The sequence below is a fragment of the Lepisma saccharinum genome, chromosome 1, assembly GCF_977018435.1.
Source record: "Lepisma saccharinum chromosome 1, izLepSacc3.1, whole genome shotgun sequence".
Taxonomy (NCBI): Eukaryota; Metazoa; Arthropoda; class Insecta; order Zygentoma; family Lepismatidae; genus Lepisma; species Lepisma saccharinum.
In genome coordinates, this window is record NC_139229.1 from 126,348,012 (window position 1) to 126,364,796 (window position 16,785).

A 16,785-nucleotide genomic window follows, 5' to 3' on the forward strand; every position below is an offset into this window, starting at 1 on the left:
GGGATGGACTCAGTGAACGGGAAATAGGGTGCCAACTGAACTTACCCAAGTCAACCGTCCACTGCATCATCAAACACCACCAAAATACGGGTACTACAGAGCCCGGTAAGGCCCCCGGTCGAAAACGACTGCTGAGCCTGTTCCACAGGCGGCGTCTCATCTTTCAACACAACAATGCCAGGCCTCATACAGCGCGGCTGACAAGAGAATGGTTGACTCGCCATCACGTGCGAACTCTGCCATGGTCACCATCGAGTCCCGACCTCTCGCCCATTGAGAATGTGTAGCGTGTTCTTAAGCGACGTGTGCAACAGAGGGGACCCACGACAGTGACTGCTCTTATTGCCTGCCTGCAGGAGGAATGGCACCGCATCGATGTGGAATACCTTGAACGACTCGTCCGCAGCATGCCCCGATGCATTGCCACAGTTATTCGCCGACGGGACAGCGTCACACCATGGTAAACAGGATCCCCTCTAACAGTGGTCGAACTTCAATGTCACGTGTAGATGGACGAAAATGCTTTATTTTGTGTGGACACCATACATTGCTGCGTTGCAGCGGAAATTTATGTTTTCCTTTGTTCCATGTAGCCTGCTGAATAAAATATGTTCAGCATATGCATGTGTTCTCCTTCTTTCACAACGCACTCCTATATTTGTGACTGGTCGAACTTCATTGTCACTAAGGTTGTAGTTGGAGCGATCACACTTAAATTCATTTTCTCAGTCACTTAAATTCATTTTCAGAGCCCACTTATTATATTTAGATGACTCTTCTCATGTCATATGTCATAACTATCATTGATATAACTATGATATTAGCAGCAGCATATGAACTATATATCATAATACTGGATATATAAAACTGGAATGTCATAGCTGACAAAATTGTTCAAATGGCCCCATTGCTATCATAAAACTTAACTTATATATCATGATTTAAATATGGAATTAGTGCTCACCTATCAAGCCACTTGTTTCTTTGTACGAAAAAGTTATGTGGAGTATCCACAATATTGACCACTATTCGAACAAAGTCATCTGCAGGCAAGAATGACCACTGTGGTGTCACCCGTTGGCTGGTTCTTACAGCCTTCTTGACTAAAAAGAAAGGAAAGAAAAATCATTAAAGACAAGACAGTAAGATCTGCACTATTATTTCTTTCTTTACTTCAGTGCACAACACTCAGCAACTCCAAAATTAATGAAAGCATGGCTGACCCAATATTGAACCCAATGTACTGTACTATCAATAACAGTGACTCCAGTATTGAAAAGAACTCTTCTAGTCTTCAGGTATTAGGTGAGAGGATTCACGGTCACTTCATTTAAACAAATTCCATGATTTTCCAAGCATTTCAAATTAAATCTTCAGACCATTAAGTTTTCAACTGCACATGCATTTTAAATGAAATGCAATTTTCAAGAATTTGTGGAAATCTGTTATTGTATCGGCATCGTCTCGGCCCTACTTAAATTAATCATAATAATAATTCTATAACTTACCAGAAGCAGAATAATCAGGCAAGTCCAGATCTACTTGCTTGCACAATGCATACAATGTCTGTAAGTGAGAAGGGTTTTCCTCAGCGAGTCCATGAGCGAGCATATTAGCCCGAATGGAGTATTTAATAGAGGCTGTTCCTGTAACAGAGTGGCAAACATAGCAGTCCAAAGGATCTAACCACAGCGTACTTCCCAAGCTTAACTTTATCTGAAATTTTAAAAGAAGTACTTTTGAACACATACATTTTAACATAATGCAACATATACACAAGAGTATGTGCATACACATTACACCATTAACAAATTTTGAGAAGGAATGATTGCAAGAAACTGAAAACATGAAGGGTTCCTAACTTGAAATGTGATCAAGGGAAATACTCCAACAAAAATACAAAATCAATGTAGAATTCCAAGCATTCCAGAATAATGTTCCCACAATTCCAGATGTGAGCCGTGGTAGCTCAGTCGTTAGTGCGTCTCACTACCATGCGAGAGACCCAGGTTCAATCCCCGACGGGGGATAACCGGGATTTTTTTCACCTATTCAAGCGGCTCCAGCACCTACCCAACATCATACAAAGTGGGCACCTGGAGGAAACTCCAAGGGGTAAAGGCAGCCAGGTGCTGTTCACATCACCCCCATCTTCGGCCGTAATCAAGAAAGTGTGGGGCCTAAGTCCACACCCCCTATATGCCTTAACCTTTTGGTGCCCAAGGCCATTTTCACATGTAACCCCCTTGATGCCCAAGCCAATTTTGAGCAAAATGCAGAGTTTCAATTAAATGAGTGTAGATCAGAGCCTAATTGCCCTTGAGAGATGAGTGATATACCGTTGTATTCGGTGTATATGTGGTGGGGGGGAGGGGGCTAACTCTCAAAATTCCAAAATTCCGGAAAAAAAAATTGGTTCCCCCACCCTCCCCTCAAGAAAACAGTACATGACAGTGCCAACATGCACATGGAAATGATCGCTGACACGTAAGGAATACAAAAATATTTGCTTTATCATCATATGACCAATGTAACTTGAGTTGTACCCCCAAAAGGAATGGTCGGCACGCCACTGATTCAAGCTTCAAAATGCAGCGGTACCTTGAAATGACTCTAGCTCAGAGACTATTTGCCCTGGAGATATGAACGATATACCAATGTACGCAGAATGAATCACAGATTCAGATGATATATAATTTATGCACATTCGGCGTATATATGGAGGGGGAAAGGGGAGAAATCCCCTGAAAATACTTTTTTTTTACACTGGTGAAAACAACTAAAGGGCCAAATGGTATTTGTTAAAAAAGAAAAATATGGAACGGCGAGAAGCAAAGAAGGGAGCAGACGATAGCTACATGTGTTGCGCACAAACCGTACCACGCAGTTGTCGATGACGTCGTATGGAGGTGGCGCTGTGATCGCATGTGTGCGGAGGTACCCAGTTGCTCGGCGTGGATCGGAGCCGCAGTACGTTGTGAAACACCATAGCATTGGGCAATCCGTGTGTTTTGAATTTCTGTGTTTACCCATCGTTAGTATGGTGACTCAGCATCGTTTAGATGATGCCACAAGATGGAGGATAGTTGGAAGACTCGAGGCAGGCCAATCACAGGCAACCTGTTGTAGGGACCTCGGGGTTCCGAGAAATGTGGGGTCCACGCTGTGGAAACAGTTCACAGAGACAGGAACAGTGGTCCGCCGAAGGTGGGTTGTATGCGAGGCGCCCTGTAGTGTGCATCCCTTTGTCTGTGCAGCACAAAAGGGCCCGGTTATCATGGAGCAGAGAACACCTGTATTGGACGGATAATGATTGGGGGCGCATTCTCTTCAGTGATGAGTCGCGATTCAGTCTGGACAGCGACTCAAGATGTGTTCTCATCTGGCGAGAAACGGGGAGTCGATATCGGCCCTCAAACATTGTCGAAAAGGACCACTATGGCGGAGGGGGTGTGATGGTGTGTGCGGGCATCATGGCAGACGGGTGTACGGACCTTCATGTGTTCCATAGAGGTTCTCTGACAGGTCAGTGATACAGGGACAAGATCCTTGCACCCTACGTGCGACTTTTCCGCGGAGCATATGGACCGCAGTTCATGTTTATGGACGACAACGCCCGTCCACATAGGGCGCAGTTGGTGGATGAATACCTTCAATCAGAGGATATTCAAAGATTGCCGTGGCCTGCGATGTCCCCTGACCTTAATCCCATAGAACACGTATGGGACGCCCTTGGATGCTCTATTGCAACCCTCTAACCAGCTCCAACAACCATCGCTGAGCTCAAGTGTGCCTTAGTGCAAGAGTGGGTGCGGTTGCCACAGGAATTGCTAAGGACCCTCGTACACAGTATGCATCGCCGATGCCAGAGTTGTATTGCTGTATGGGGCGATCATACGCCCTATTAGACATGTTTTTTTGGCCTCACTGACAGAGCGTCGGTCAGCTGCTGTGCTGGACATTTGGCATTTTTGGTTTTCATGGGTGGCGGTTGTACCCATGTTTGTTTTCTCATCTATTGTTTTGTTCTGGGATGATATTGTGGCCACGTTTGGCATTATTTCGTTGTTATCTTTTGTTTTTGCATTAAAAACCATTTGTCCCTTTAATTGTTTTCACCAGTGTAAAAAAAAGGGGTTTCTCCCCCCCCCCCTGAAAAAAAAGGATATGAAAAGTTCAAAATGCATATAGAAATTATCGCTGGCATGTAAGAAACAAAAAAATATTTGCATCATTGCCGTATGACCAATGTAACGCGAGTTGTACCCCTGAAACGAAAGGCTTATACGCCACTGTCTCAAGCTTCAGAATTGAGTGAAATGCAGAGTTACATTGAATTAACTACAGCTCGGAAACTAAATGCCCTAGAGATATGAAAGATATACCATTGTCCGCAGAATGAATCACAGATTCAGACGATATATAATTTATGCACATTCGGCTTACATATGGAGGGGGAAATCCCCTCAAAAATACTTTTAAAAAAAAGGTGTTTCCCCCCCCCCAAAAAAAATGTGCAAAATTTATGCAAATTTGGCATATATATGGTGGGGGAAGGGAGAAAACCCCCAAAAATTATTTTAAAAAATTGTCACTTCATCCAAAAAATGTCCTCGCACTTGGGCACAAAACGACACCTACGCACAACATTCAGGGACAAAACTTGTGGACACTTGTGCTAAAAAAACAAAGGTTTCCTTCAGAGCGCTTCGAAATTCCAAATTCACAACGCTGATTCAACAACCAGTCTTCCCCTCCCCCCACCTCCTGCTTGCGCCCTCATGGAAAACTTTCATTTTGACATCCGATACTGATAAATAAGCTTCCTTCGAATGCAGTTAACAGGAGGGAGTGAAAAGCATTGCTTTAGAACAACAAAGCCGGTCTTCCTTTGTCGGCAAAAATTTGACCTTGAAAAGAGACGCAAAAGAGAAGTCCCTTTTCCCCTCCATTTTCATGAAGACAAAAAAAATGCAAAAAAACATTACTGTTAAATACATGTGTTAGGAACAATATATAAAAAAACAACAAATTCTAGCCAAAAATAGAAAAGTTATAACGTAAAAACTACGACCTTGACACAGCGTCTCGATCGAGATGCTTGGTACCGGGAGGGTTACATTTGGGTATCTCGATCGAGATGCTTGGGTCCCAAAAGGTTAATGGCATGGTGCAAAAGCACAGGGGAGCACTTTACTTTTTTTTACTTTACTTTACAACTCCAGGTTTCATTTATTCTGAGAGGTTTATTTTTTTGCCAAAACTACCAAAAACATCGTACTGTTGCTAGTACGAGGGTGACTATTTATATTTTGAGCCTAAGAATGAAAAAAACAGGAATTTGGCATTGAAACTGCTTTATTGTTTTTCGAAGTATTCTCCTTTATGGTCAATACACTTTTGCATTTGTTCGAACCATTTGTCAAAGCAGTTTTTCCAATCTTCTTGAGACACCTCCATAATATGGTTTTTGAACGCATCAATGACATCTTCCGCTGACGAAAATCGTTGTCCACGCAATTTATTCTTGACATTCGGGAACAAGAAGAAGTCATTGGGTGCTAAATCAGGACTGTACGGCGGATGACCCATCAATTCAATTTTTTGACTGTTCATAAAGTCGGTTGTTAGACGAGATGTGTGACAGCTGGCATTGTCTTGATGAAGAATGATCCGACGGCGTTTGTTTGTTTTCCGTATTTGACCGAAGACCTCTGGCAAACAAATTGTTGTGTACCAATCATAGTTGACCGTTCTACGTTCCTCTAAATGCACAGTTGCCACATGACCAGTTTTCCCGAAAAAACAGGCGACCATTGATTTCGATGGGCTTCGAACGTGAACAACTTTTGTTGGATTGGGTTCATCTTGAAACACCCATACAGTCATCATCATGTAATATTTTATACATGCTGGTGGAACTAATGCCTATGGTTGCCTCAATCTCACAGTATGTCACATAACGATCTTGCAGTATTAGGTTTTGCACAGCATCAATGTTTTCTTGAACAACAATTGATTTTGGACGACCTTCGCGAATCTCGTCGGTGAGCGAATGACGGCCACAATTAAATTCGTTATTCCAGCGTTTCACAGTGGCAAAGGATGGGGCTTCATCGCCAAATGTGGAAGTAAGTTGATCGATGCACTCTTGTCTTGATAATCCACGTCGAAAATCGTAAAAAATCATCGCACGAAAATGTTCACGAGTTAATTCCATTTTATTGTTGTTGCGCAATCTCCAAGGCAACATAAACAACACAAATGAAGCTATTGACAAAACATTTGAAGTACGTTATGGTCAATAACACCAGACGATTCCGTGCAAACGTCAAATCGCGCCTAACTTCAATCAGTGTTGCCAAGGCTCAAAATATAAATAGTGGCCCTCGTAATGGCATTTTTGGAACCATGAATATTGAATGTACTGTATAATGTCATAAAATGTAAAATCAAGGTTCCACTGTATTATGACCATAACACTGTTTGAATGTTTCGTACAAAAATATCAATGCATCTTTTAGACACAGTGAATAGCAGCTCAATACAGTTTGAAAACCTGAGGTGGGAGAATTGATGAACTCCCTGCAAGTTACAAAGACAATTTATGCCCTCACTGTAGTTTCCATAACTTGGATCTCTCTTATTTTATATCTACCTATTGTGATCATTTAAGTATTATTTGTAAATATTGGACTTTTTAAAAAATGATGTTATTTTTCTCATTCTTTGCATTATTTTCCACAAAATGTATGTTTTAACCTTTTGATTACCAAGCCCATTTTACCAGGTAAGCTCCCCGGTACCCGGCTAATTTTAAGCAAAATGCCGAGTTTCATTTAGATGACTATAAATCGGAGGCTAATTGCCCTAGACAGACGAATGATATATTGTTATACGTGGAATAAACCATAGAATCGGACTATATAAAATGTATGCACATTGAGTGTATATATGGATGCAGGGGGGGGGGGGAGGGAAACATGAAAATTCCAAAAAAATGCCCCTCCCCCCTGGACAACAAAGTACAGGACATTGTCAAAATACACATGGAAATGATCGCTGGCATGTCTGGAACCAGAAAATAATTGCACCATTATGATATGAACTACAACACGACTTGTACCCCCAAAACGATATATCTGCACGCCACTGAGCCATTCAGCAAAATGCGCAGTTACCTTGAAATGGCTGTAGTTCCAAAGCTAATTGCACTAGACGGACAAATCAAGTACCGTTATATGTAGAATGACTCACAGAATCGGACTATATAAAATTTATGCACATTGAGTGTATATATGGATGCAGGGGGGACTGGAAAATTCCTGCCATCCCCCCCCCCACTTTTTTATGGAAGAACAAGACATGCAAGAGTCTTTACAGTGCAGAATATGTGTTAACAATAATATAAATAAAGAAAATCACAATTTCAGCAAATAATAGCGGCATTATGATGTAAAATCTATGAACATGTCGAAATATCTCAATCGAGATATTTGGTACCCAATGGGTTACAGGTAAATATCTCGATTGAGATATTTGGTAAACAAGAGGTTAAAGAAGAAAGCTGTAGTTTTTAAATTTTATTTATTTATTTATTTACAAGAAGGCTTTGTTAATGAAAAAGATTATCAAAGCACCTTGATTCTACTCAGCAAGAACCATGAGACATTTGGTTCCTTTACTGATGGCTATGCTGACTGAAAATTTTTATATTAAATTTAGGAACATCTCTTACGTAAACCAGAGCTCCCATGTAGCCAAAAAGTTAGCAGTCTCTATTTCAGAGTGAGTGTGGTCTTGTTGGCTTCTCTCGCCAGTAAGTTTGAAAATGTCAGTTTTGATCCAGCATGAAGATAAGTAGGAAGCTAGTTTTCTTTATGAAAAAAAAAGAAGGTTCTGGACACCAAAAATGTGGCAATGGACAGAATTTTGCAGATATGTTTTAAAAAAAATATAACAATATGCATATAAATGTGTTTATTATACCATTTTATTTATACTGTAACAATTGAAGTTTTTCACGATTATAGAGAATGCCTATGAGTTAAGGTCCCTATATATAAGATTAAATAAAATTGTACAATCCACAAGAATTTGATGAATGCTAATCTACAGAGTGGTGAAAAAGTCAATTTACACTTTGAAAATTACAAAATCTTTATTTTCTGTAATGTAACTTAATATTATTTCACTTTTTTTGTGTATTCAAAATGTTTTCCTTTTGCATTCACATATAGCTGGAGTCTGCATAGAATACTCTGACACACAAGAAGACACAGCTCAGTATTGCTGTCCAAAAAAAAAAAAAAAAATCTGGAAAGTGTCCTCAATGTGATCATTGAGGTTTTCAATTGTTTGCAGTTTCCTGAAATACAATGAATTTTTCCACACACCCAGACATTCCAAACAGCAGTTACACCACTTTTATAACAACCTCTCAAAGAGAAGACTCCTTCATCTTTGGTTTTACAAATTTTTACAATTTTACAAAATATGCACTATAATCTGAAAAATATGCCCTCATAACTGGACTGTTTCAAACATCAATACCTAAATGCTTGAGATATTTCCACATATGCACTATTTTTATTTCACTTTATGGGCCCTGAGTTGCAGTGCACAATGAATACTTTCTCTAATTTTCAAATAGAAATTAAAAAGATTTTGCCACAGTCCAAAGGAAAAAACTCTCGAGTAAACATGGGAGTAAGAACGAATCCACTTCGAAAATGACTATATTTCTTGAAAATGCAAAAATATGCTGAATATGACCAAAAATCCATCAAAATATGCTGTATCATGCAAAAATTGCCAAATATGCCCTTAAAAAGTGCCTTAACTTAATTAGTGTCTCCATAATATAAATATCTATATGTTTCGGGAACACATCACCCTTACCAAAAAAAAAAAAAATATGCTAAGTCACGAAAATACTAGTCCTACTAATCAGTGTGCCAGAAACAACCAGCAAAACTTCATCAGTGATACCAACCAATGTCACCAGTAAAATACTGGTACCAAATTATGTGTGTGTGTGTGGGGGGGGGGGGGGGCAAATGCTACTAAGACAAGTTACAAAAAAAAAGTGTTGTAATTGAATCACACAGCTCACCGCTCACAAGAAGATCCCCAAATGAGCGAAGAGGGCATGCGGAGGGACCAGGGAAGACCGGTCGGTCTATTTGCAGATTTTAGGGGAAGTCTTCCGCTGCAATCATTGTTGTAGTGGAAGTGCTTGTGCATGTGTGTTTAATTGTGATTTTTTGGAGATTTTTCGTGGTTCTCATGGTTTTTAAGAGAAATGGCAGGTGTAAGGAGGAAATGTGCTACTGTGCCTAGTGAAGTGCATGAGATTGTCAGAAAAGTTATTGATTTCTATGATCGTGAATCTGAAGAAAAGCAATATTTGCTGCCAATTACGCAGAGCACCAAGCATGCATTCGGAGCCGACAATCAAGAGGATTCGGAAAGAATCGCTTGAACGGAATGATCGGTCACCAATGAGAAAACTCGTTTTTCCCGGAAAGATTAGGAAAAGCCCACCTCACCGTGATGTGACTCTTGATGATTTTGACATGAGTGCCATCAGGAATTCAATTCGTTTTGAATTATGAATTTGTTTATTTCTCATTGGTTGCTGTTTTTTCTTCAGTGTACAGAATATTTTTGTATTGCTTATACTGTGCACTATTTAGCTGTGCTGTGTCGGAAACATTCGAATAAGAGAAATGATCAAAAATGTGGATATGAAACAATCAGCCAAACCTAGACTGACAAAGTAATGTTTACCATTGTTGACATTTGTAGCTTTGCACATTGTAAGTGCAAATAAACGTTCTTCGCTTTCGTAATTAAATATTTTCTTTGCACGCCTGTGCTGTAACAGCCAATTCTGTCATTAAAATATCTGAAACACTGTAGTTAGTAGGTACAATCGGCAGGCTATTTAAAAAAAAAAATAAAAAAAAGTGTACCCAAGAAATCAACACCAGATTGACAATGATCATACCTTGACCGCTAATGTAGATACCCCCTGACCGTGTGCGAACAGTGATTTGAGCGTTGCTTGAGCGTAGATGTGAATCAAGCCTTACAGCTTACCTCAAGACCACAGTTCTTGTTTCTGACCCAGGGTGCACTCCCCCAACCCAAATAGTGGAGTCGCCTGCCGCTACGTCACTTGACTTCCAGCAGGGATTTTCTCCTGAGCGGTGAGCTGTACACTTACTTTGCCAACGATGAATTCATTCAGGCCATGATTTGCCTCTTCAATCCACTCAGAAACTTGTTGCTTTGCAGCCCAACCAAAATTCCTATCCATATCACAAGGTTTGAGGCCACAAAGAAAAACTTCAATCACTTGGGGTGGGCGTTTCTGCAGTTCTTCTGGTAATGCCATAAGTTGGTAAGTCTGAAAGAGCCAAAGGAAATGTCATGGTAAATACAAATACAAAAAAAAAAAAAAAACACAAAAAAAACAACAACAATCATATCAATCTTTTGTATGTTTGGCAAGCCACAGAGAAACAGTTACTAATACCCTAATTTGGAAAAAGTGATGATTCTGTAATCTAAAATGTTAATGTGACTGTTCATGATGTCTGTAATGAGGTGAACAGTAAGCACTTAACATGTATCTGTTGTGTATTTGGTACACATGCAGATCTCATGCAAGGTATCGAATACGTTATAAATGATATGCATGAATAATTCAACATTATTTAACTGACCACAAATTACCATTCAAGAAACTATAATGAACTCCATTTATACCTAGACAATATAACATCTGTTTTTATCAACATCTTGACAACTTCAAAGGTCTTATAAACCATACAGACTATTTACGCAATAAGCATCACACATACGAAATTCCCCCGCGTCTATGAAATTTTGCATTAGCAATATTTTGGTTTTATTTTTTTACTTCTTTTAACCATAATCACTCGAATCCAATCTGTCAGGTGGTTTTCTTTGCCTCTGACTTCTCCTTAACACTCTTGTCTCTGCTGCTTCACGTCTATCTAAATCTATGTTCCCTCTTGCAGCTTCTTCCACCACTTCATGATTGTCTCATTGAAATAGGTACAATAACTCTATCATTCCACAGCAATATATCCTCTTCACATTGTAGTTCATTTCTTCTTCTTCTCAGCCCTTCGAATTCACTTGCATCTATATTTGGATCCTTAATCTTAGATTCTGGCCAACCTTCCATAACATACCTTTTGGCCAGTTTGAACATCACATCTTGTTCTTGTAAAGTTTTGAAGACATCTTTTAGACGATCCGTGAGCTTGATTGCATTTACAAACTGAATCCCGTCAAAATCAACTGTTTCCCCTTGCAACGGCAACCTTGATAACAAATCTGCTACTTCAACATTTTTCTTGTACACAATTTCATATTCATAATTAGCCAAGAACAAACACCAATGTTGAATCCTGGATGAAGCCATAATGGGTATAGCCTTTCCATATTGTAGTAATTGTTTGGCAGGTAGTGAATCAGTCCATATTTGAAAATGTTTTCCATAGATATATTTTCTAAATCTCTTCACGGCGAATATAATTGCAAGCACTTCCTTTTCATGATGAGGATAAGCCATTTCATGTTTCGAAAGAGTAGTACATGCACACTCTATTGTTTTCAATTCACCATTAATTCTATGGCACATCTGAGCTCCTAGTCCATAGCTCGAAGCGTCACATATGATTACTGTATCCTTGCTAGGATCAAACGGAGTTAAAGTTTCGGATGATTGCAGTGCTTCTTTAACCTTTTTGTACTGACTTTCACAATCATCACTCCAATTCCAATGCACATTCTTCTTTAATAAATTGTACAAGGCTGGAATCAGTATGACCATATTTGGAATGCACCTTCGAAAAAAATTAATGCCTCCCAAAAATGACTTCAATTCCTTCACGTCATGCGGATGTGGACAATTAAGCAATGCTTCAATCTTGCACTGGCAAGGTTTGATTCCTTCTGCAGAAAGTTCATATCCTAAGTATTGAATGGATGATTTAAAGAACTTGCACTTTTCCAAATTAACCTTCACGTTATATTGTGCTAACCAGTACATGACCTCAATACATCTGCTAACCGTTTCATTCAGTCCAGATCCACAAATTAGAATATCGTTTTGATATGGAATTTCATAATGCAGACCCTGCAATATCTGTTCAATTACTCTCTGAAATATTTGAGACGAAATTTTAACTCCAAACGGCAATCTTGTTCTTGCATATCATTAGTTTTTATACAACTGTCACATTTATTTAATACATGCATGAAATTACGAACATCAGAGTTCATTGCATTATTTCCTGTGACATTGTGTGCAATAATATCAGACTGCGAAGAACAAGTATCCCTTGCACAAATTTCAGTCAACTCACAATGTAACTTGGGAATCATAATTAGAATCCAACTTCTTCCTAAAAGCGGATATTGTAAATGAAAGTTAATTATATACAAATCTAGACGATAGAACTGATTTCTTCACGCAACATTCACATTAACTTTTCCCAGTAAAGGTATCACATTATTACCAGCACCTTTCAATGTACAGTTAGGTTCCGACATTTGTACATTTTGCAGAAACGTTTGACAAAAATCTTTACTAGCTACAGTTGCATAGGATACAGTGTCAATCTCAAACTTTGCTTCATGACCATGTACATTAATTTCTATTAAATATGTGCGCTGGTTAATGTTGGAATCTAGTTCCCTTGTACACACTTTTATATAATTTTTTGAATCGTTGATCACATGTTGTGATGACTGAAGTTTGGATTCTTGATCCATGTTTTCTTCTTTATCAACTTTACTATTAAAGTTGATTTGTGCATCATTAGAATGCGTAAAAATAGTGGCAATAAATAAATCTTGATTGGCAGCTGTGTTTGTTGGGTTAGCTTCAGATTTAGGTGCGGATTCTAACTCAGTTGTATGAGCAACAAATTTGTTCTTGGAGAAAGCTCATGAGAATCACGATCGCATAGTTAAAATGAAGTTACTATTGCGTGAAAGATATTGGTGGCTTGGTATAGACAAATGCATTGAAGATCACGTAAAATCATGCAACATTTGTAATGCTGTAAAACCCGACACCAAAAAGATATAATACAATGATTGGAAGGAAGTAACTAAGCCGTGGGAGAGAACACACATGGATTTCTTCTATTTTCAAGGAAAAGTGTTGCTTCTCGTTGTTGACGCATTTACTAAATGGCCAGAATGTGAAGTTGTATCTTCTACATCATTCAGGGATGTAAAAGGATTTATGTCGAGACTAAGTTCAAGGTATAACCAGCCATACACTTTAGTTACGGATAATGGTCCTCTCTTCCAATCTGCAGAATTCAAGAAATATTGAGAAGATCAAGGGATTGCTTTGATGCATTCACCAGCTTATCATCCGGCTAGTAATGGACAAGCTGAGAGACACGTACAAATCATAAAAAGTGCTCCGAGATGTAAATTATACAAAACTAGAAGAGATGACAAGCATTTTGATTTAAATAATACTTTGCTAGATGTACTACATATGTAGTATCCGAATGGCTCCAAACACCGTATGCATTTGAGCCGAGACCGAAAGATGATGTAGATCAGTTGCAGGCTATTCCTGATAAAAACAAACGTGAGGATACCAGAGGAGGTGCCAACCGAGATTCCAGTGGTGCATCCTATGTTCGAGGTGAAGTTGTCAGGAGAGCAGGGACATATGCTTGGTATATTAAAGTTGGTGAAGATGTTAAGTTAGTGCATGGAAACCAGATAAATTGGTAGAAAATGGCATTTATGAAAAAGTCAATACTGGTGAATGGGCCAGTCCGATGGTTGTCATTAAAAAGAAAAATGGAATTTACGCATTTGTTGCAATCTAAAAAGTACATTGAACAAATATGTAGAAATGCTTTTTATCCCCTACCACAGTTAGAGGATATTTTCCAGAAAGTTAGAGGAAATGCCGTATTTGTTAGTTTGGATTTACAAAAAGCTTATTGGCAAATAGCTTGGAGTGAAAAAGCGAAAAGGCTGCTTGTAATGAACACACCATGGGGATTATTACAACACACATATGACAGTATCCACAGTAAAAGATTGTTAAAAAAAAAAGAATTATCTATTTCTGCAAGAGATTGAACCTTATAGGTGTTTTGAGTAGAGGTATTTTTCATTTATCAATATTGGAAATTTAATCACCAGTACTAGTTACGGTTGTCCAGAGAACAATTGTTGAAGCAAGATGCATAAAATGGTTTAAGACAATTTTCCAAAGTCCACACATCCTGGCAATTGTGCAAAATGATGATTGTCTGACAATTAATTTCGCAATTAAGTGTCCAATATTTTAATATTTTAAGTTTCTCATATCTGAGTCTATGAATATTTTAAAGTAAAACTCTGTCACAACTGGAATGCAATTTTATAACATTAATCATTTGGGCATAAAAGTCATGACGTTCTGGTCCAGGACATCTGTGCATATCACAAACACTACATACATAGATACAGGAAAACCTCGTTAATACGATATTGGTTAATACAAAGTACCCTTTAATCCAAAGTTCTTCCCATTCCCCAGCCGATAAGATAGGATTTATAATGTATTTCAGTATGCATAAATCGAAATACGGGTAATTTTTAATACGAAGTTGTTTACAAGACCCTTCCACAAAACTGGTTTCGCTTAATTCGAAGTAGACACCTGCGTAAGTCGACAAGAGAAGATCGAATGTGGAGAGAGCTAGGACGTTATTTTTAACTTGACCTTGACATATTTCCTTGTCCTAAGAGCTGCTGACAACTCGAGGGAAGCAGCCCGAAATGCCCTCTGGACATTGACATTCTTTGTCAATGTGCATGGGAGGTCAAGCTCTTTCCCTGCTGAATGCGCCACCTTGGAAATATTCACCAGTGCTAGATGAGAAATGTGAGATAAGATTGCACGAATGTTCCAAAATACAAGATGCGTGGCGCCTGGACTCTCACCCATCTGTCTAGCTCTGAGCTCAAGATACAGCAATTTCCCGTGAGTGAGCAACTTTTGGCCTCGTAGCCGACAACTTCCGGTAACCACTTTCTTTAAAAGTGTGTTCTTTGTGCCCTGTAGAACTTCATAAAAAAAGGGAAACTGTTAGAGATAATCCAAGCCGCATAGGCCAACTAAAGATCGTCAACCCACTTAATGCGTTGTCATCTAGGTTTCCCGCAAAAGTTGAGGTCGATCTTACGTATGTTGCAACTCCAGTTTCCCCGCTTCATACGTTTCCCAACTGTGCCGGTCATAAAATTTGCCAAAAAGTGTTTTGTTGTCTGAGTTACTTCTCCCCTTTTTCTATCAGCAAACGGAGGGAGGGAGGGGGGCTAATTGTTTCGGCCACGATTTTCTTGCTTGTGTGTGCACAAGGGCTCCTTTCTGGATAGGAAATATTGCGCGTATTATTGTCTGTTTCACTGTAAAAGGTAATGCAAGGATCATTTTTCTTTTTCGGTCTGCCTTATCTTTAAAATGCGATGATTTCCCTTCTGCCACCTGCTGCTCTAACATCCAGCCGGTCTCATTGTGTTTACGCTGCAGCTGGCGCCAGTGTTTAGTCTAGCGTCTGGATTGAATCTCGCAAAGCCATATAATCCCTGCTTTTCTTCAGAACCATTAGTGTGCTGCTGTTAAAAAAACAACAAAAAAAAAAAAAACGCAATGATCAATGTAGGAATACAAGAGGAAAAGTTTTGGCGGAGCGAGTGTTTGACCTCCAGAATACTTCTGAAACCTACAATAAATTGTTGATTAATCTGAAAATACGCAAGTTTCGTAAAGCTTGTTTTTAGTTCATTTTATGCTGATGAGCTAAGCGGGACTAAATATACAGTTTAAAGTGGGATCCAAACCAGAGTGATTATCGAGTGCAGCACTGTTTAATGTGTCCTAGGATACACATTCGGTTCAAACAGATCGAAATTGTGTGTTTACTTTTTCAGAGTGAATTACAATGCAAGTTGAGGAAGAGTTTGAACTGATCCCTGCAAAGGGGGAGGGGGCAAATATGAAGTTAACTGAAGCAAAGAATACGTGACTTTTTTTTACAACAAAATTTACAGCCCCGATCTCTCCCAAGAGAATCTTCTCTTACCAGTTAATCCTGTAACGGACAATGTTCTAGTGAACGCACATAAAATCCAATATTCATTCTGTCCGATTATCTCCATTCTCTTGCTCGCGCCAGTGTGACTACTGTCAAGATTCTTCCGAGTTTCACTTCTTGCAATAAACGAGTTTGTTTTCCTTTCTGTAGATCTCCATGCAAACGGGTCTCTTATGAACTAAAATTGTAAGAATTTCGTGGAAGAGCAATGACTTTGCACAATTAAAAGAAAATACCGGTTTTTAAAAGACTTTTTGCCACAACATGCATTCCGTGCATAACCGGTTGTATAACTAGGCAGGATAAATGGTGTTAACCGTCTCCTTGGAATCTTTGTGTCTGCGTAAGCTCAGTGTTTTCATTTTGTGTAACATTTTTTACACTTTCTTTAAAACGTACAATATTATTATATAGTACATATAAAGCTTATTTTCTGATCTACCATCAAGTATAAAACATCCGTTGTGGGGGTAATTTATACTCTACTTTATTTACACCTGAAAACAGGTGCCATCTTGAAAAGTTTGGATAACTCGAAGTCGTTTAATTTGAAGTTGACATTTTTTGGTCCCTTGAACTTCGTATTAACGAGGTTTTCCTGTACTCAGATTCTGTGTGACTG

At 39.0% G+C, this 16,785-nt stretch overlaps 1 protein-coding gene across 1 annotated transcript in view; it reads right to left on the reverse strand.

Annotated features, from left to right (window-relative positions):
* The window catches only part of LOC146000753 (putative ATP-dependent RNA helicase TDRD12), a 235,611-nt gene that overhangs the window by 20,688 nt on the left and 198,138 nt on the right, over positions 1–16,785 (reverse strand). Inside the window, exons 19-21 of the mRNA XM_083138395.1 lie at positions 10,232–10,414; positions 1,509–1,716; positions 965–1,103 (exon numbers count right to left, since the gene is read on the reverse strand). Of these exons, the coding sequence (XP_082994521.1) occupies positions 965–1,103; positions 1,509–1,716; positions 10,232–10,414 (530 nt within the window). The remainder of the gene's footprint in view (positions 1–964; positions 1,104–1,508; positions 1,717–10,231; positions 10,415–16,785) is intronic.